The sequence below is a fragment of the Anopheles gambiae genome, chromosome 3 (assembly GCF_943734735.2).
Source record: "Anopheles gambiae chromosome 3, idAnoGambNW_F1_1, whole genome shotgun sequence".
In the NCBI taxonomy this organism is placed as follows: domain Eukaryota; kingdom Metazoa; phylum Arthropoda; class Insecta; order Diptera; family Culicidae; genus Anopheles; species Anopheles gambiae.
The window spans coordinates 16074015-16095565 of record NC_064602.1 but is presented as its reverse complement, the minus strand read 5'-3'; the positions used below and the strand labels follow the sequence as shown (position 1 = coordinate 16095565).

At 41.6% G+C, this 21551-nt stretch overlaps 1 protein-coding gene across 5 annotated transcripts in view; it reads left to right on the top strand.

Annotated features, from left to right (window-relative positions):
- Nucleotides 1-21130, top strand: part of LOC1275587 (uncharacterized) — an 86722-nt gene extending 65592 nt beyond the window's left edge. For all 5 annotated transcript variants that reach the window (XM_061662628.1, XM_061662627.1, XM_061662630.1 and 2 more), the window contains 5 exons: nt 2592-2863; nt 5401-5611; nt 12294-12405; nt 18406-19037; nt 20064-21130. In XM_061662628.1, the coding sequence (XP_061518612.1) occupies nt 2592-2863; nt 5401-5611; nt 12294-12405; nt 18406-19037; nt 20064-20263 (1427 nt within the window). In that variant the 3' untranslated portion in view covers nt 20264-21130. The remainder of the gene's footprint in view (nt 1-2591; nt 2864-5400; nt 5612-12293; nt 12406-18405; nt 19038-20063) is intronic.
- The last annotated feature ends 421 nt before the right edge of the window (nt 21131-21551 follow it).

Below are 21551 nucleotides of genomic sequence, written 5' to 3'. Positions count from 1 at the left end.
TTCTGGTTACTGAAAACATTCATTCAAATATTGCTGCTTGATAGCTGAACACATCAAACGTGAAATTGATTGACAGCAGTGTAACTCAATGAAACTGATCCTCACAGCTTAATAGCAAAAAGCAAAAAAAAAAACACGTAAATCTGGAATCCTTCCATCAAAACACACTTCCACAGCCCACTTTCCGTTTGCCAGCTGTTATAAAAATATTTTTTCCCACTTTGCCGCACAAATCATTGCGATTGCTAGGAAGTGGAATCAGTTTACAGCTCTCCCACTCATCGCACAAACATTCAAATTAGTTCTACAAGTGATATCCATTAACATTCATCTCACCACAATTATCAGCTCGCTGCGGTGCCACAGAGTATTTACACACAAACTCAATTTAATTAAAATAATGGATCGGTTTAGTCGCCGCAGTTCTTGCATTCCCTCCCGGATAAACCCCCCTCCCGCCCACAGGCACAATACGTTCGGTGCTTGGGCGTTTAGCGAATAATAAATCTACGCCCTTGGGGGCGTCTTTTGGGCTTCTTTCTTCTTGCTTTTTACTACGCGAAAAGCTTGGAAAGCTTCCATCAACGCCGCAATAAATGCGAATGCTGTGCACACTCTCTTAAGTGATTCGTATGATCCATTAGCTCGCTGCTCGCTCGGTACAGCGCACACAGTACAACACACGATACAGTTTAACAACAATCGCTTTGCCCCTTTCATTCCTTCAAGATGGGATCTTTTTTTCTCTTGCTATCCTTCTCTTCTTTCTTTCAACACCCAAAGCCAACTCTGACGTTCGGTTTGTATCTTTTCTCCTGACAGCTGAATGTTGACAATTGCTGGCGCACAGGAAGGGCATTACAACCCACCCTCCTACACTCGCTGACACTCTTGTTTTTTTCTTTGCTTGAAAAATACATTTGAGGTTATTTCAAAAACCACCACAGTCAGCATAACATTAAAAACCAAGCGGCTGGGAAGGAATGGAGCAAAACAAAAAAAAAAGCACTTTTCCCCACACAAAACAACAACATCCATCAGCGGATAAGAAATGCTGGCGGTTTGTGCTTTTTTCTTCCCCCCCTTTCGCCTCCATCTTCTAGCAATCGGGCGGTGGCGGGACGGGGCCAACTGTTTCATTTCCACCGAAATCACAGCCCCCACTCCGCACTTGACAAGTTTTGGAGTTTGACAAAGCTTACCGCCTTTTTTTGCTGTTGCGTTACATTTTTTTTTCTTTTGTTGCTTTTTGCCCTCCCTTCTCTCTTTCCGTTCGTCAACGCTCTTCAACAACTCCTTTGCGCTGTGCGCAGGAGAAAAAAAATACAAGATTCCTCCATTTGTTCGGTTCGTTTACAGTCGTCGGTACATTAAGAGTGTTGGCCCTATTGCTGTGCGAAAGGAAAGGAAAAGAAAGAAGCAGAAGACGACGACGACGATAATAACAAAAAAAAAATGACCACCCCCCCCCCCAAGAAGGCTGGCAATAGCTGGGGGTTTGGCCAGCAAAGTGCTGTGGCAAAAGATGAGCTCTGCCGTCATATCGGGTGAGAACTGCTGACGACTGCTGACAAGAAAGAGCAATACACTTCCCAAGCTCTGATGGAGTTTTATTCTTCCCGCGTCCACAAACCATCATCTCCATCGTCTATGGGAGGCTTTTCAATGGAAGAATGAGGGGAACTGAAGGGCGTGGGAAATCAACCACTGGGAGGGATCGCTATGAAATATCATAAAGTCGAACCATTGTTGTAGGACGCAGTGCGGTGGTGCCGGTGGTCGGTACGGTTTTGGTTTATTTTTCTTCACTCCAAGATGGATGGGGCTGGTTGGGGAAGGCTTAGTGATAACAATACAAGATACCGCCCATATCCTTCACAACCGCAAACGTCCCAAACTGTTTCCGGTGGTGGGATGCGCGTAAGTAAACATCAACAAAGACGATCAAGCAAGGCCTGCAGGTCATCGGTGGGCGGGCGATGGTAACAACAACAACAACAATGACAGCGACGAAAAGCGGCATTACGGCCAAAAAGTGGGAAGCTGAAGAGAAAACAAACAAGAGAGAGAGAGAGAGAGAGAGAGAGAGAGAGAGAGAGAGAGAGAGAGAGAGAGAGAGAGAGAAACAGGGGGTAGGAATTTGCCAGTGTATAGACAGGGTACGATAAATACACGAAATAAATTAATACCGACCTCCGAATGCAATCAATCATCGCAGCGCAACACGCAGGATGAAATGGGAAGGTGACTCTCGCCCTCTTATCTTCACCTCCCAGTGCGTGCCCAGTAAGTGGGTGGTGGGTTTATTTTTCCGGCTCGCTATGTCTTGCACCCTGCAGACACAAACACAGGGGACACAGGGAAGTCGTAGGCACGAACACGGAAATGTAGTACATTAATTTTATGCTCGCGTGCTGCTGCTCCACCACCGTTCCCGCCCACAGTTGTTGCGGTTGTTTTTCCACTGTTGGCAACATCCAAAAATCCATCAACAAAAATTCACCTCAAATGCTGTACCCCTACTGATGGCTTTCTATCTTCCTTTCTCTCCCCTATCCACCGTATCAATGGTATAACTTTTTTTTTTGCAGATTTCACCTCTTCACAACGCCAAACGGTACAAGATACCGACAGCGACGATCACCATCCACCACGTGCACATCATCATCACGCACATCACCATCCACATCAGCATCGGCAGCAGCAGCACCACCATCAACAGCCGGCCGCATCGGACGCTCCCTCGGTGTCGCCATTTCCGGCAGCGATGTATTTTGCCACCCAAAACAACACAAAAGTCACCGCACAACGGGGCGGCACGGCCCTGCTACCGTGCACCGTCATCAGCCAATCTTCCGCCCTGGTGAGTTGAAATTTCGCTTCGCTATACACCTTGTTTTTTTGGGGCTTTTAACCTTCCCTGGGAAGGAAGGAACTGAGAGGAAAGAAAGGGGTACAAAAAGGGCGTCACGGGAAGGGATACAGACAACGTAAACAATATCTTTGCCAATAATGGCAGTTGGTGAGGCAGTGTGTTTTCGCTGAAATAATATACACTACTTACGAGGCTAAGCTACGAGCTACGATGATGGGCGTGTAATCCGTTTCCTTTAATGTGGTCGGATCGTTTAATGGGGATCGTTTAGGAACGGTCTGTTTGTTTTTGGTTAGAAAAGGATACAAATAACATATTTTTTACTTAGATTACGGCTGAAAGAGTAATTAATTAAATTAACTTAGTATATTATATGGTTGTCTATTCGCTTTGATGAATTTTTGTTGTTTATTTGATTTTTTTTGTGTATGATATAGTCATGAACTATTAAAAATTTCAGTGTTTTTTTTTCAAAATTTGGGCTGATGTATAAGGTTCATGTTCTCTTCAAGGGCTGCCTATGGCATGTATTGTATATGTTTTAAATCCTTCATTTTCATTTCAGTTTACATTTGTTTTACCAAAATCGTATTTTAGAAACAATTAACCATAGACAATGGCTTCATTTATTGTCTCATTGCGTTAACTTATTTTGCTACTTTACAGTCTTTTTACACCACTAGTTAATTTAGACAGATTACAGGGCTGCTCAAACTAATTTCAAAGATCTCCTTTACACAACATAGTACGCTGAAATAAATGGTATCAGAACTTAATTTAAATGAGGTTCTTATGACGACCCCTTAAGAGACCTAACACCTAAAAACCAAACCCATACAGGTCCTGACACCAATCCTTTACATATTCTGGTTGAAAATTGCACATTACCGAATGCCGGCCTAGGAACCAATACTGGTCATACCAATTCATAAACTGATTATGAACTCATACCCTTCCTTGAACCAATCATGAACCTATAACAGCCCTGGAACCTATCATGAACCCATATCGGTCCTAGAAACTATCATGAACCCATATAGGTCGAGGAATAGCTCCCGGTTTCATCCATTTCTTGAAACAGTACATGGAACTGTTTCGAATACGGAACGATACTTAAACCTGGTCCTGGTTCGAACCGATACAGTTCCAGCTCCAGTCGACAAACCATACCCGGTAGTAAATGTGCAGCGTAGAAATAGTGTAGAGAATGTAGCGTAAGAAATAGGTAGCAATTCAGCTTAGGAATTCAGCGAAGGCATTCAGCGTAGAAATTAGCGTAGGACATTTAGTAGAATTTGTATAGTGATGACAAGTTAGTTGAGATCTTGAACTTTTGAGCTTGTTTTTTTTATTAAAAATTGCATTTACAACAAAATATAATAAAATGTTCTCAAAAGCTGTTTGTTATATTTGTTATAAGCTAGATGGTTCTCAGATTGCTTAAAAACTCTGAGTATTGATGAGAAAAATTGTAAAAATTGATGCATCCACATATAACCACAGTTTCAATCGTTTTGAGTATCATGTCAAGTACGCATAACATTGAAGTAGTTTCATTAAATGTTTAAAGTATTCTGTAAGTATGCCAATGAAACCTTAAGCCTTTATCAAAGATCTAGTAGAGATATAACATGACCGCCATAGGTTCAAGTCTCATATGGACCGTCAGCACGTAGCAAGGACTGCCTATATCAGGTGATATGGCTCTAAATAAGTCCCGAGCGTCTGTAAAGTCCAAGAAATTAGCTCAAGAATCCAGAAATTATAGCTTAACTCAGGGGTCCGCGAATACGCGATACGAACTCGAACTTGCATCGCAAACAACGTTGTTAAGCGCTATTTGGACATTACTTTTATCTAAACGGTGAACATTCCCAGCAGAAAAAGCAAACATTCGTTAGATAAATTAAATTTTAACAGCTTTTTAATATTGAAGCAAAATTTATGGTTGAAAATGTGAAACTTTTGATTGAAATTCACAAAACATGCCATCGCGGACCGCTTTACAGGTTCTTGAGGACCGCATCTAGCCAGCAAACCTTAGTTTGATTCATTTATATTTTTTATTTCCGATAAATTTATAGCTAATTCATTCTGGGCGGTAATTCCACTTTTAAAAGCTTATCAAACTCTTACTATAGCTTCACTGCATTCTTCTTCCTTTATAATCCTTTTTTTTACCCTTCGTCATCAATTGTTTACCTTTTTAAACTTTAAAAACAAAAACAATTAATTTATCGTTTCATTAAATTAAATAGCAACCTTCTTGCGTACCCTTTCATTAAACCCAAAATGACTTTTAAAAGCTTCGTTTTTATTGGAAAAGCGATTAGTCCACTCGACGGTCCCCTTGGCCAATCGGCAGGAGACAAAACATAGGTACACCAGCGAGATGAAAATAAAACAGCGTCAGGTGGAAAACGAATTTCTGCTCTCTTCCTACAGGACCACTACAGTCACATTCCACCAATCTAAAGCAATCTAACAACCCAATGTGTGTTTTTTTTATCGTCTTCTTCCGGCAGGTATCGTGGATCCGGCGGCAGGACTTCCAGCTGCTCACGGTCGGGCTCGCCACGTACAGCAGCGACGAACGGTTTCTGGTCGAGCATTTGCGCCACTTGGGCCACTGGGCACTGCGAATCAAGTCGGTGCGCACCGAGGACGAGGGCCTGTACGAGTGCCAGCTGTCCGTTCATCCCGTTCAGTCGGTATTTGTCGAGCTTAAAGTCGTAGGTATGTATGGGCACGTGTAGTCGATTCTGTCGAGGGCTCTTGCTCTTGCCTGTACGCACACAGACACACCGGAACAGCGCCATTTGTACAGCGCAAAACGACACAAACGGTTTGTCGATACGCGGACGGTGAGGTTGGGCATGATTTTCCAATAAAAGCGGTACACGGGTACACGGGGAGCCACTTTGGCAGGATTTTTATTTCAATACAACGGCATACGGGGCATAAGAAAATATGGCCTAGTAAATGGGAAAACGAGTGCAATCCTGCGTTGGTCCCCTGGGGGGGACGGGGGGACGGGTGGCTGAAGGAACCGGCGCAAAAGATAAACCTCTCATGAAAAATTCCTTCGATGACACAAATCCACACTAGTCGGGCACGATAGCTTTCCTAAGAAGATAGGGCGGGCGAGATTGCCGGTAAGAAAACGGCACAAGGACAATAGGAATCCTCGTCCTCGCTCACTCTATCTCCTTTCCCAAGGGAGAGGATACAGCTCAGCGGATAGGGTAAATAATCTGTCCCACCTCCGCTTTCAATGTTTGTTTCCCGTCTTTGCGTCAGGTGCTCGATCGGAATGGATTTTCATGTTTGGAAAAGCAGGTCGTATTTGTAGCTTGCTTTTTTACGGTGACCGTCTCCACGGGCGGTATCTTTCGCTGGCTGTACAACACTAACGTGGAAGTTTAGTTTTAACATTTTCGCTACTTATTCTTTTCCGGCCATTTCCGGTGGTCGATATTGGGCTCGGTTTTTTGCATATGTTTGTTTGTTTGCACACCTTTTTTTCTTCTCCTGCTCTCTTATATTTATCCTCCTGAATCTGTGTCAGGAATTCCTGCGCAATCCTTTTGCAAGCCCTTTGAAAATACGCTCCCATTTCGAACTGGTAAATTAGATTGCGGATGAAACAGCCAAAAAAACAGCCCTTTTGCGATCCTGCCCGTAAACCAGCCAAAAAAGCGTTGAGCAAAAAGGCAAACGCGTAAGCAAACAAATTTCAGATGATACCCTTTATATCCGCCAATGGGAATAATAACAAAAACGGAGGGAAATGTTGCTCCTTTCTTCGCTAACTCGATCGTGAGCTTGGGTGAAAGGTGTTGGCCTTACCTTTCGAACTAACTGAGCCCCTTCAAACGGGACAAAGGTTATATTGGTTAAAAATGCTGATGCGATGGGCACGCCTTTAATGCCGCCAAATGAACCCCCTTCAATGAGCCGGTATTTTGCGGTCAGAATTTTTAATCTAACTAGTGTGCTGTGTTTGTATCGCATACTTTTATGCAATGCAAACAATGTGTGAGGTCAATCCCAAATTGGCTAACCTTTTCGTAAAAGGTGAACCGTGCGCGGTATTGTACAAAATGTGCGATGAGATGTGACATCGGGAAGGGATGTTTGAAGATGCACGATCGAGATTCCAAAGCATCATTCATGCTCGAAGAGGTTCTACCTGTGTTTTAATATGTACATTTCAACATTGCTGAAATGTAAAAGATTTCAGATTTTTATATTATTTTCAAATTTTGGGCGATTTTCAGAGAAAGAGAGAGAGAGAGAGAGAGAGACAGACAGAGAGAGAGAGAGAGAGAGAGAGAGAGAGAGAGGAGAGAGAATAAAATTAGTATTTTCTTCACTCTTGTGTCATAGGAAAAAAGGACGAGAGTGCTTTTTGCTGTTGTATTTATAAACATCCCTGTAATAATTGGGAAAAGGATTTCCCATCAATTTATTGCTTTTTTATTATCGTTTTTTTTTTGGATTATCTTACGATTATTTCACCAAATTCAATAGATATTTCCTTTGGATGACGTTTTCATGATTTATTGGAATCTTATCATTAAAAAGCCATACCAACGATCCATAAAAATTCGTGAGTAACGCTCTATTTAATTTAGGAGTAATCCTATTTCATATAGAAGGCATCCTACAATTTTATAGAAACTTGTTAATTTGGTCCGGTTACAGGTTTATGCAACATCATAACCTGGGGTATTTAATAACTTCCATGTGATTTTTTACTCCAAGGGACACATAAAGAGAAACTGAATCAGAACCCGTACCGATCCTGGGACTGATTCTGAAAATTTGCAGTATTCATACCGATGCTGGAACCTGCTCTGGAAATTCCAGGATCTTGACCCAATAGCGGTCCTGGAACTGCTCCCAAAGCCGTACCGGCACTGGAATTGATTCTAAAACCATACCAGAATTGAGCTCATACTGGTCCTGGAACTGATCCTGATCCCATACATATCCTGTAACGTATAGCTATGCGAGGGACATACTAAGTCTCTAATTATACCCTATGCGTGTAACATAACTATATACCTACCGGTACTGGAACTGATCCTAAACCCATACTGGTCCTTGAATTGATTAAGATTGCATGATGCAAGATCTAATGCTGGAACAAATCCGGACCCCATTCCGGGCCCTAAGACTGTTGCGTTTTGAATTCGTTACCAAAAACAGTTCCTATATCTGTTTCATTCAAGGAACTATTCAGTCCAGTGGTTTTCCTATTTGTTTTTTTTTTCATCGGTGGGTCCTGCCTTAACCTTAACTGTAATCAAATTGTCAAATTATCAAATTGCGTCCTTAACTTAACTGTAATCAAATTATCGACTGTTGAACTAAAAATCGGCTGGTCAGCCTTTACTAGAATTTTATTACAGAGAAGTGATAACAAAATCAACAAATAAACAAAAAGAATAATGTACCTCTAATGACTTGATTATGGCGTCCTGATTAAGACAAAAATAAATGAAACGTTGAATGCGGTTGTAATCGTTTTGTACCGAAATTTAAAAATGACTTTATATGGAATCATTTACTATTAACAGGAACAGAACCATAGATAGCAATATAACGAGTGCATTTTTTTGGTTGAAATTTCAAATTTCAGCGCGGCATCATCCGCAAATCCTGTTCAAACAAATATTAAGCTCAAACATTTGAACGTTGAACGAACCAATTTTACGAATTTGACGAAAGTTCACAACTGTTCCACGAAACAACTGTTCCCGCTCTCGTAGTAACTCGCCTAAACAAGCCCTTATACTAGTATATTACATTTACTGGTAATCGTTTCACCGACCGTCCCAGAACTATAAAGCAAATCAAAACGGAAACAATCCCCTGAATAATTCAAACGTTAAATTTTTTCCCCTATCTCTCGAACAAAAAAAAAACAAGCGGGAACTTAACGCTTCGCATTCCAGTGAACGTGTTGTTTAATTTCTCTGAAAATGAAAATTCCATTTATTCATATTTCCCCGGCGATCAACTTTCAATCACCGCTTACAGCGTCTGAAAAGCTAGACAGGGGGTCTGAAATACCGGGAACTAGCAATCTGTCAGCAAATTTGCCGACCCAAAAGCTGCTCCACCGGTACCGCTCCAGGTACGCGCTGACTTCACAAGCACGTCCATCCATCCGATCTTATGGTGGAGGTTGTTTTTTTCTCTCTCTTCTGTTTGCCATCATCTGAATTTCACCTAAAAACCCCATCAATGCCCCTCCCCCCTCCACCTCTTCCCTACCGAACCGCTAAAGTTACTCAATCATTCCCACCAAACAGCACTGCGCGTTGACGCGGTGGAACGTTTCGCCAAACCAAAACCGGTTAGAATGTAACTCCGCTTACAAATTGCACGAACCGGAGGGGTTCATTCCACACCCGAGCTGGGCGGAATTTAAAACGGATCCTGTTTATGGACCAATTGGGTGCAAAACCCCCTTGTCGGAGGGGGGAAAAATAAAAGAAAATTCCCACACGTGTGAGTGAGTTCTGCGCGCAGTGGCGATGGTGGGGCGATCCTGTTTCTACCGGCGAAAGATGGTACACCCAAGGCACCAGTAGAAAGACCTCCATACATCTTGGCTACATCGTCGTAAGGAGTATTTTTCAAGTATTTAACGTGTACAGGGGAACGTTCCACGCGCGAGTAGGTGTTCTGGGAAATTGAGTTTTCATTAAAGCCTGATGAAATCGCATCGAATCCAGCGCTACCGCTGCCGTTCCCAGTGTGTGTGTGTGAGTGTCCATGTATCAGAAAGAAGGAAAAGCTTTCCTACCCGTTCGGACCGGATACATGGCAAGTTTCCGAAGCCATTCTAGCCGGCACCGGTCGACCGGTGTGCTTGCGTGCTTCCTTAACCGTAACGTGCCGTGCGCCGTCGTTGTACGCTGTCGTTGGACGGGAAAAGCTTACCAAGCGCTCACGTCAAGCGTATATTTTAATTAAATTATTTACAATCTGCAACCAAATTTAACCTTTACCATTGAAAAGCGGGTAACAAGCTAACGTACACACACACATGCCCACTCACACGTACGTGCTGGGATCGTGCCGTATTAGGGATGTTAGGTTTCTGCTCTAGTTTTTTATTCTTCCAAACTTCATCCCTTTGCCCCTCTCTCTCGCTCTCGGTTGGCGCGTAATTGAAACTTTTCCCATGCAAGCAAACAAGCTTCTTCGGTCGGTTCGGTAGCCGAAGACGATTTGAAAGCGATACATTTTCCCACGAGATGAAAGCAGCGTGCAGGGAAATGGATTTCATCTCGTAAGCTGTATCAATGTGTGTTGCTATTGTTGTTCTTTCGAACAGGCACGGGCTTTGCCTATTGCCCAATGCCGCTCGGTTGACATTTCCGATTGCTTTTTAACTTCTACTACTTCGAGCATGGGAAGAATTTAGCAACATTTCGGGCGCTCGCGCACGCGGTGGAGTGTGATTGCAAATAAAGCCCGCTGCGTGGAATTTTGCAGTGAAATGGGCCGAAAAGTTTGCTGCTTCGGAGAATCTGTAATAGCTTGTTCCCTTTGCCGCTGCTGTACGGCGTTGTGCATGCAAGGATTTAACTTATTTTTAGAACTTGTGCGTCTAAAATTTTTGAACATCGTTCGCGTTTCACACGTGTCTGTTTTGGTGTTGTGAATTTCTATTGTACTACCTCCCGGTTGGTTGCAATTATATCTGGTAACGTGGCAGCCTGTCAGCAGCAGTTACCGCATCCATGCTTTATTGTTGTTATTTGTTGTTATTTTTTGTAAGCCTTTTTCTGCTGATGGAAGCAAAATTTGATCAAAGCTCAGCGAAAATCAGTTTTACAGTCCATCGAAACCACATGCTGCGAACATCAACTGGGTAAATGCTGAGTGCGGTAAAAACAATTCTCGATGCATAATTGAGAACGTAACTGGTTAGGCGAAGACGGCTGACGCAAAGTGGGGCCGGGTTAGAGGCCCCAAAATTGGTTCAGAATTAGCCCGAAATAGGAATTAAAGGTCAGATCGATAGAACAAAGTTCTATCCCAGAATAGCCCAGAAAAATGAGGCCTGCGAATGGGTCAGGACAATGGTGGATTGACATGATGACATGATGTGCTAAGTGGTTACACTAATGTAGACCCTGCGAAAGTGCCCAGCACGAAGGTTGATCCAGGAATTCTCAACCCGAGAAATATCAAGATGAAATTTCATAAATGTGAAATAAATCATTACTATTCGTACAGGATTTTTCAAGCTATGCTTTGGAATGTGCACACAATTATTCACCGCCTTCAAGATGTTTTTAACAGCTGTCAAATGGTGTATTTGTTTCAAAATTAAATTTCAATTTTTACACATGATTTCTGTGTCAAACTCAATCCAGCTTGAGACGTGTTGAGAATCATGTGGAAGAACTGAAATTTTATTGTGATTCAAATAAAACATTTGACAGCGGTTAAAAAACATTTTGCAAGCAATGAAAAATGTTGTATACATTGGAATTTGATTCGGTAAACCCTGTATCAATCAATACGTATGCCTCACATTGAATTTGTTTTTAAATTACAAGAAAAACAGTAAATAATTCTATCTAAAATAAATGAGACAAAAACACCTTAAATCTTATAGCTATAAATCTTCCTTCCTAATACAAATGCTTGCCGATGAAATAATGCATACTAAACCCAGAACGATGCTCAACTGTTGATCCTTTCTTTTACATCGCTCAACAAAGCCCGTTCCATTCTAGCTTCTGATGTTACATTCCCTTTCCCTAACAGTTCCCACGGGCAACAACAAAAAAAGGTACGCTAAAAATAAAACACACTCGTCATGTTGCTGACAATTGCAATTCAATTCAGCATTGAGCGCGAAGTGGTACACCAAAACTCACTATCTTTCAAACGTTCGTATCACCGGCAACGGAACCGGGCACAATGAAGACGTACAAAACGAGCTTTACCGTGGAGCAGCTCTAATGCTTATTCACACACATACACACACATACATAGTCAGAATCCCGGAATGCCGGGGAAGCTGAAACAACTGAAACATATTAGCAGGCAGTAAACCAGCAAGCCCCAAGTTCTCATCCGGTGCCTCGGGAAATACGAGCCACCCGCCTGTGTATATGAGCTGTATCTGGTGGGAGTATCTGAAACGGAGAAAACACTCGAACGCAAACGCCGTGAAACGCTGCGAATGTGAATGCGGAAAAGGGATACATTTTATGTGCAAGCTTAAGCTGTGCACAAACCTTGCTTCCTGGATGAGCTAGAATCCATCCGGCTCACACGGCTAGCGTAAACCGAGTCGGGCGAGCGGACTTGTGCGCCTGACTGCGCCATCTGACTTTCTTATTTCTTACCCCGTCTTCCCGTATTTTGATGTATTTTGCAGAAGCGGTAGCAGAGATAGTCGGCGCACCCGATCTACACATTGACGAAGGATCCACCCTGCGGCTGGAGTGCAAATTACAGAGCGCTACCGAGAATCCCACGTTCGTGTTCTGGTGAGTATTGAATAATTTACTTCATTTACTGCGCTGTGAGCGAATTTGCTTACCAAGCGCGAACCGAAATCGTATGGAAATTGGTTGCAACAAGCATTATAAGGATAGCGAAATGTAAAGAACAGAGGCTTTTTTTATGACAACTTCAACATATATCATGAAAAAGAGCTTTTGAAACGGGTTTGTCTTTGTTTTTTAAATTGCGCAAAAGCTTCAATTTTATATCATTCAAACGACGATCGTAAACAAACGACACCCATAATACGGAGAAAGATAATCCTTCCCCGGAGGCATTATGTTGCCGATACGGTTCCGGAAAAAAATGACCCAGGTACTCATAACTACTGTGCACCAGTCAATACAGTTTGCATTTTTATTGCTCACTCTCTCTTCCAGTCTTACCCATCTGCTTTTCCTCGCTACTTATGAGGGGTTACACAAAAATACAAACCAAAATGACACAACCATCCCGTGACAAATAGCTTTTTAAAGCCCACTCGTTTTGTGTGTCGGTGTTGGCTCACCGCTTATCGGACGACGGTGTGCACGGAAACTCGGCCTTGCTCACAACAACAGCAACCCATTCGCCCGATCATCCGCGCGCAGGCGGGAAATAAATATGTGCGACAGGTATTAATGAGGGATTCATGATATGGCCGTGCCCTGTCGGTACTGTGTATCACTCCTCCTCGTAAGGCCAACCAACTTGCAGAGAGTAACGTGACACTCGAATTGGGTGGAACGGAGGCTGATGGTACAACCCACGTACCGGTTCGATTCAACGGTACAAATCATTTTTTATCCAACCGGGGTAAATGCAGCATCAACTGAACGTTGGAAACAGGGATCACTTACTTAATTATACCTCGCTGCGGGTATGGGCGTGTTATGATAAGTAAGCGCGCTGTTAAGTTGCAAATTTAACGTTTCGCAAACTGACATTGTTGAACACAAAGCCTGTCTGGGGGAAAAATGATGATTGGTTGGCAATAATGCTGCCAAATATCAACCAATGTGTAAGTATGTAGTATGTTGAAGTTATAAAACCTTTTATACATTGAACAAGATTGAACTTTCTGTGCAGATGGTTTTCTATTGTACTTTGCTGTTGCTAAGTGGATGAACCTCGTTAGTCACACTTCTCGGATGTGTCAGAATAAGTACCATAAACTTTAACCAACGGTTACCTTCGTCCCTAACCTTGACCACTGGTGGTAATACATACTGTGTGTTGTGGCTTAGTTGTCTACCTGTCTTCCACGTCGCCTGGTACGGGTTCAGTCAAGCATTATGCAGAACTTTCCGGCGAATCAGTCAAATGCACTAAACCACTTTGCTGATATGTATAAAGACAGGATTGTGGGTGTATGTGTGTGTGATGCTTTTAAGTTTGCTAACAGGTACTGTTATAAGTTAAGTGATTCCTTAAAATGTGTGGTGCTGTACTGTAAATGAATAAAGAGTTACTAAGAACAGTCATGCTTGGAGTGATAGCATAAGGAAGGGATTAAGTGATCAAATAATTAAGTTTTCCGATTTTTTTTTGGAAAGTTATGATAAAATCATACTTGTAAGACAGGAAAAAGACTGTTAAAAAGCTGATGTACAGACATGTTTTGGCAGAATGGTATAGTTTGTTCTATTAACTAGCATCACTCAAAAAGAAAATTATAAAATGATGTAAATTATTGTTTTCAAGGCTCTTGAAAGATATTTTCTGTTAAGAAAGTATGAAAACAGTTTTCCTTTGACACTCTTTTGAACTTACTCAAAAATTGCTGGTGATTTTAAACCATTACTATGTAATTTTGTCATCATCCATTTTGCTTTAAAATTAAATAAATAATAAAGTAAAACTATCGTCTTAATGGTGTCTAGACGATTGAATGGAGCATGTTGACCAGCTATAGCCAAATGACACGAACACAGGGCACAAGCTGCACAACTACCGTTCTTCGGCTGGAGGGACTTGTCAGAGCTTTATGACCTTCGGTTTATGTATTTGTTGAGGATTTAAGTGATTTTCATGCAATTGCAAATATCAATGGGAGCCTATATTGGAGCCTATGAAAGTGTTTATATTTAATATTTTTAGCTAATGATTACTTACAATGGGCAATGTTAGTGCAAAGCACTATAGGGAAAGCGTCACTTGTTAGGTTTGTTACAGTTGAAGCTTATCAAATAGATATCGTTTGAATTTACCTTAATTTGCATAACATTTAGATCTCGATTTTCGAAAAAAAATGCTATACCAAACAAACATATTCTTCCATTTTGCTAGTTGTATGCACACATTTGGTATTGATCAATTATCATAGTAATTAAACGATCACAACTGGACAAGCTTCTTTGTGTCAATGGTTAATCATACATAGCAGCCTGTCAAGGACAGCTCGAATAATTTACAAGGAAAACACCAGATGGTGCTGTTGTGACAAATAGGGAGAAAACGTTATTTCCAAAGACGGGGCGGATTTTGCTAGCTTACCAAAAATAGGGCCAGTAAGGAATAAGTTAGGCAGTGGACACTAAACAAGCAGGGTCAAAACTGATCAGCTGATCAAGAATAGGCGCCACCGAGGCAGTTAGTAGCACAAGTAATTCGAACGAAACAAGACTTTGTTTTTGCTAGAAAGTTTCCAGTTACTAGAAAGTTTGCAAAGCTACCAAAATAAATAGATTGTCACCTGGGGTAGCAACTGAAATACAATACATAAAAAAGACTTAACGCTTAACGGGTTTATTTTTGGGTCAATTAAAAATGTATCCAACGTTGGCAGACATACAGCACGTAAAGCGAATAAAATTTAAGAGCCATTGCATTCATTGGACCATTTTCGCTATAAGCACGTCCTGTTTGGTCAGTTCGTAGTTGTTGGGGAGCTTTCCTGAAGAGAGCATAATTCTGTCTCTTGTTAGAACGGTTCAGGTGAATCCAGTGGTACATCGAGCATTGTCACGTCTCCTGGCAGCAGTTTTTTTTAAACCCGAAACCGTACCAAGCAAACGGATACGGTACGATGATCCTTTGCGTAGTTCAAAGCAAGACGTGAGTTGTTTTTTGCCTACTTTTTATTTTAGTTGTGCAAAGACTGGTTAAAGGACACAAAGTCATTGTATTGATCCTTAGATTTATTCAGAGCTCTCAACTGTTTTCGAATATAATGTTTCTTTAAAGCGTTGCACGCGCTGTAATAGACCCCATGAAATGAAGAACAATAAAACATAAATTGCATGAAGAAGGCTAATCTCTTCATCTGTTATTTTGGTGATGATACATACAGTTTAGTGTCTTTATTATTGGAGATGATTTTTACCACTAGTTTTAGTAGTTACATGATACAAAAATGCGACCTACTCCTCATTTCCCGCTTCAGAAGGAAGTATAACTTCATCAAATTAATCGTACCGCTCTACCATGGAGCTTTTCCATTCCATTCCTAACCGAAGGAATCAGCAAACACATGCCACCAAATTACGTACAGTGTATCCACCAGTGCGCTACAATTACCCCCACAAAAACCGCTAATCGTCAAACCACGTACGTTTGGTGCAATTTCCGTGGTCTCCGATGCATGCACACACCACGATCCCGAAAACCCCGAAAACCGACAACCCCGGATGGCGAGCGAGATCGTTGATCAAGATAATTACTTTCCGCATCGGTACAAGCAGGAGTGCATTGCCTCTTTCCGTTCTCTCCCTCTCTCTCTCTTTCTCGCTCTGTCTCTTTTCTGACTATTGAATGTTGCAGCAAGGGACAACGTTACAACACAATGTAACCCGGTAATCGACCCGGGGCGATGGTTACGTTTGAGAGTAGGCGGTCGGAAAACATGGGACAATCGTCCCCGATTACACGCATCCGTCGTTAGTGAGGTTACATTATTCAGTGCACTTTGGGCCGTAAATTTCTGCGAATGAATGCTACCGTTCGAGTGAACGGAACAGATGAGGCAGATTCGGTCTGGCCGATAGGCCGGAATGCTGCCAGCATCCCGGCCATCTCGAGGGCATATGGTCTATGATCGATCGACCGTTGGAAGGGCGATGCAGTAGTTGAGAATGGTTAGTAAAAAGCCGTTACAAGGATAAGACGCACATGTGATCATGTGACGCCCGCCCGGTAGATGCTGGTAGATTTGCAGTGCAGAGAATTGCATGAGCTACGCAACATTAATTCGTTTTACGAATGATTTGCGTATAGGAAAAGTGGGGGGTTTTTGTTTTATATGAAGATTGCAGGATATTAAACAGATTGTGGGACTAATTTAAAACCATTTCAAGCAATGCATTTCCTCCTATTCTGATATGCAATTAGGGTAAACGTACCAAAAGTGGTGCAATTTGTAGTGATACAGATGTGTTTTAATGGATTTAAATTGTCAGGAAAGTCAATTTGTGAATATTTTAAAACATAGCAATTGTAATATGTTTTATCTTCGCTATCACAAGCATTTTTACCATCAAACACAGCAAATTTACGGAAAAAGTATATTTTTATGACGACTTTGTTGTACCGGCAATGCTGGTTTGGTTCCAATAGTCGTCGTATTGTGTTCCTATAGAGGTGGTAAACAAAGATATCTCAATAAACATAGTGAATAATATCAATGAAACTTAGTTTCAAAGCTGTTTTCGTATGAATAGCAAGGATTACTGGCATAATATTGATTTCTTGCGTAATTTGATCGTAAAAAATGTATAAATTTGATCGATGAAACTATTGACTAAAATACTGCATCACACCTGTCGTCAACCTTCACCCGGAAGAGTGTGCTTGATTTGAAGTCAATTTTTCAATTTAGCCAAATAAGCGAATTTTGTCCTTTTTTTTTTTTTGGTAAATTACCTACAGAAAACTCATTTCTGCTGCTTATTTTAGTGAAAAAAATTCGACAGGTCAAAAATATCCTTGAAAAAATATAATATGACCTGTTTTTATTGATCTTATAACTATAACCACTATAGGAACATGCCTGTATTGTGTACCTAAGTGGTAAAAAACTCTAAAAAAAGCATAAATATGGTCAAAAGGCAAATAATGTTATTAAAACAATAACATATCATAACAGTGATGTTGAAAAACTAGGAATTGCGTGGTTATGTGGTCATTCAGAACGTTAACAGAAAAATGAGTTTCGTTATGAAATCCTAAGGATTTTGAAAACATTTTGACACATTTCACAAAATAATGGATTTTTCGCCCCATTTATCTGTTAAACCCTTTATGAAGGCTAAAGAACATTTCACACTAACATAAATAACCTAATTACTTGTAAATTATCGTATGGAACGAATTTTAGTGCAATACCACCACTATAGGTACTACCACCACTATAGGTACGTTTACTCTAGAGGTTTAGAATTCGACCGAAAACGAAACCCTTGTCTTTAAGGTATTTATGTAGAAATTATCAATGTGTAATATCTGCTCTTTTTGACATTTTTACAAAAGATAGTCTTTTTTATAGCGACTTTGAGCCAATTGGCCTCATTCGCCGCACAAAACGTCTAATTGGGTAACTATAATTAAGGTGGTTTAAAGACCTAAGTTCATCCTAGAATTGAACCTATGGCGGCTATGCTGTTCTGTCATGCATTCGGCATTTCTGAACCACAGGCTTTAATTTCAAACTTTGGATTTGCTTGTACACATTTTAATAATCAAGAGCTTGATGAAAATTAAAACAGAACAGAACTACTAACATTCGTAAAACGTTTTGTTTGTGGTGTGTTTTTCTTATTCACTCATAGCTCCGCCGTTGTATAAATGGAATTATTAAGCCACAACGCCCTTCATTCCACCGCTAAGCAAATTGAAATTATTACCATTTATTTGTACCACCTTCAACCGGTTGCAGTTGCTTCCCCTTCAAACTCATCATACTTTACTGCACTTACCTGCAAAACCCCTCCCGATCCGCATCGTTCTGCTTCATTAAACTAACTTATTTTACACGCTCCTCCCAATGCTCTCCTTTTCCTTTATCACAGGTACCACGAGCAGAATATGGTCAACTTTGATCAGCTGAACGGATTTTCCGTCACACCGTTCCAACCGCCGGCCACCGCCAACCATCCATCCCATCTTCATCCTTACCTGTTCCCGCACCCGCTCGAGGACGACCAGCACGAGCTGCCCGAGCTTTCGTCCGAGGAGCAGGGCTACAATCTGCTGGACGACGACCGGTTGCTGCAGCGCTCGCTACAGCTTGGGCAGGATTCGGCCGAACCCTTCCTAACGCCCTCGTCCTCCTCCTCGCTGCTGCTGGCGTCCTTGGCTGCAGCGGCCCTATCCTCCTCGCCCTACCAGCTACAGCAACATTTGGATCGAACGGATCTATCGCTCGAGCGCGGGGACGCAGCACCGTCGTCCGACCCGTCACTGGATCGACCACAGAATCATCCGCATCTGCATCACCAGCACCACCAGCACCACCACCACCACCACCAGCAGCATCATCTCGCGATGAATTACAGCGGACCGGCGATGCTGTACTCGCACATCCTGACACCGGCACCGAGCGTGCTAACGATCAAGGAGGTCCACTTAAGGCACGCCGGTAATTACACGTGCGCTCCATCGAATGCACGCCCGGCCAGCATCACCGTGCACGTGCTGCAAGGTGAGTTTTCCGCGGGCTGTCGGGGTTTGGTAGCCGCATTTTAGCGCTAAACGTTACAATGCACACCAGTTGTATGAGGCAGGTTGAGAACGATGAGTCGCTTGTTTTACACAATTCAATCAGGAAGATGTAACGGACTGCTAAAAAAAAAATTCGTTTGTACGTGCAATTTCCATGCAGTTCGCTGCAGGTGTACTAACTGGACAATTAATTTAAAAATTCTATTTGAGAGAAACTAACTTTAAAAAATTAATGTTTAAACAGGAATTTAAATTACAAGCTGATTGAGGTTTAAGGTCATGGTTGGAGTTTGAGGCTAATTTTGGATTACATTTAATTTGATCAAACGTTTCAAGCATCTCTTTTCAACCAGTTCACCATACCCGTAATTACAGATACACTTTCCAACTTCAAAAAATGACTTTTAACTTGAGCCATTCAAACCTCTCCTGTGATTCTATGATAAGCTTGTTTCTTCAACATTTTTCTTCACAAAAAGCTGCAGAAAAGTTATCCTATCCCATGTAGCTCTACGCTTTATCCGCATTAAACTCTTGTACCTTGCCGCATCAGCTGTGAGCAAACTTTCTAATCCCATAATTCCATTCTAGTCGCAATTTAATTGGCATACATGCGCATTTTTGTAACATTAGCTCAGCAATCTTCCAACTTCCAACCAGATGTTAAAACATGCATATTTTTAAACCTTTGCTCTAAGCTGGAGAAACAGTCCCAAACTGGAGAAGGAGCGAGTAACTTTCTGTTTTCAAAAGCTTTTCTATTTTAAATTTCTTGTGAGCAAAAAAGCACACACACACATACACATATGTATAGGATCAAAAAGGTCACATAAAGCTCGGCCACAGTACGTCAAACGATGTAACAATCTCCTCCCCCCACACCGAAGCAACATCATGCAAATTGCATCGTTTAGCGGCAGTAACAATGTTAAATAAAATAGTAGCTAATGTAATTTCTGCTAAATAAATTCTTTTACCATTTTTGCTTTCCCGTTTGCTTTCGCAGGTGAGAAGCCGGCAGCGATGCAGCACGCCAACCGCAGCCAGCTGGACGACGGCAGTAAACCATCGTCCCGTAGCGGAAGTCACCCACAGCGTCCTACTGCGGCCCACGGCTTGATGGTTCCGGCACTGCTACTGCTGCTGTTTGCGATGAAGTTGATGATGCCGATGTACGATGGTCGTTCGTTCGCACACCGTCGGTGAAACGAAATGTCGCTAATAAGTGGTGCATCATGCTAGGGGAGGGATGTGGATGAATGGGTTGGCAGAGAAAATGTGGGCAAATGTTTTATATGAAAAAAATTGCAAAAACTGCGGCGTACACAGCATACATTGGACACAGAGCGATCGCTTCAAAGTGCAGTGTGTGCCAATGGAAATGGAAAGCTGTATTATAGTTCAAAAGGGAAGAGCTATCCGCACACAATGTGGGCCACATGTGGAGGAAACATAGACATAGAAATCTAACAGTATTTTTATTCCACCTTGCATGTTACAGCGCGTAGTGTTCTGGTGTTTCAGTTTTGCGTCACACAGACTCTCTCACACACACATAGTTCTGAAGCAAAGAAGGGTGTTTTTTCTTCTTATATGGAAAAAATCGTACAACCGAGTTGAAGAATAAATGAACAAAAAAAAAGGAAAAATCAACGGAACGATTTCGTTTTCTTTCCTGCGTGTGTTGAGCGCAGCTGAATAAAAAGAACACAGAAAAATACGAATAATTAACAACAACAAAAAACACATGCAAAAAGATATAATAAGAATCTGATTAGATAGAGAAAATGTTATACGGTGAAGGGAAAATGGATTTAAATGTTCTGGAGAAGTGTATAGAGAGAGAGAGAGAGAGAGAGAGCAGCTAGAAGCTCACACGCACGGGTGTAGAAGGTAACAGAATTATCTGATTGAAAGGGAGCAGATACGTACGTAAAATGGGATGAGGTGGGTGGTATAGTGTTTGGGGCATATGGGAGGGCTAGAAACGGGGATGAAAAAAGTATTATTCATATACAGGAAGTATTCAGAACTCAATAAACGGAAAGACGAAAATACTCTCAACAACAAACAGCCAACAATTGTGTATGTGTGTTTTTATTTTCTTCTAAATATGCTGTTTCCGAGTAAAATGTTGCATACGATACGGGGCAAGCTTTCTCTTTCTTAAAACTCTAGTAGGAATTTTTAATCATCAACATAACTCTCTTCCTGTAAGCTTTGTGCGAGCGAAAGCTTTTGTAAAACGATTCAGTGGGGCGGGTTGCTGCTTCGCAGAATAGTAGCAAACGCGCTTCCATAGAAACCGTTTGATGTCCATATTTGTTCTGCGTTTCTTTTCTTTTTTGTCGATTTGTTTTCTTATGCTTGTGCCGTTTGATGTGAAAGATATCACGTGGCTTTTTTGAGAAAAGCAATCTTTCTCGGTAAGTATGTATGTAATTTAAATCGTCGCATTGCAATGGCAGGTTTTAGTTTTTGTTTCCTTTAACAT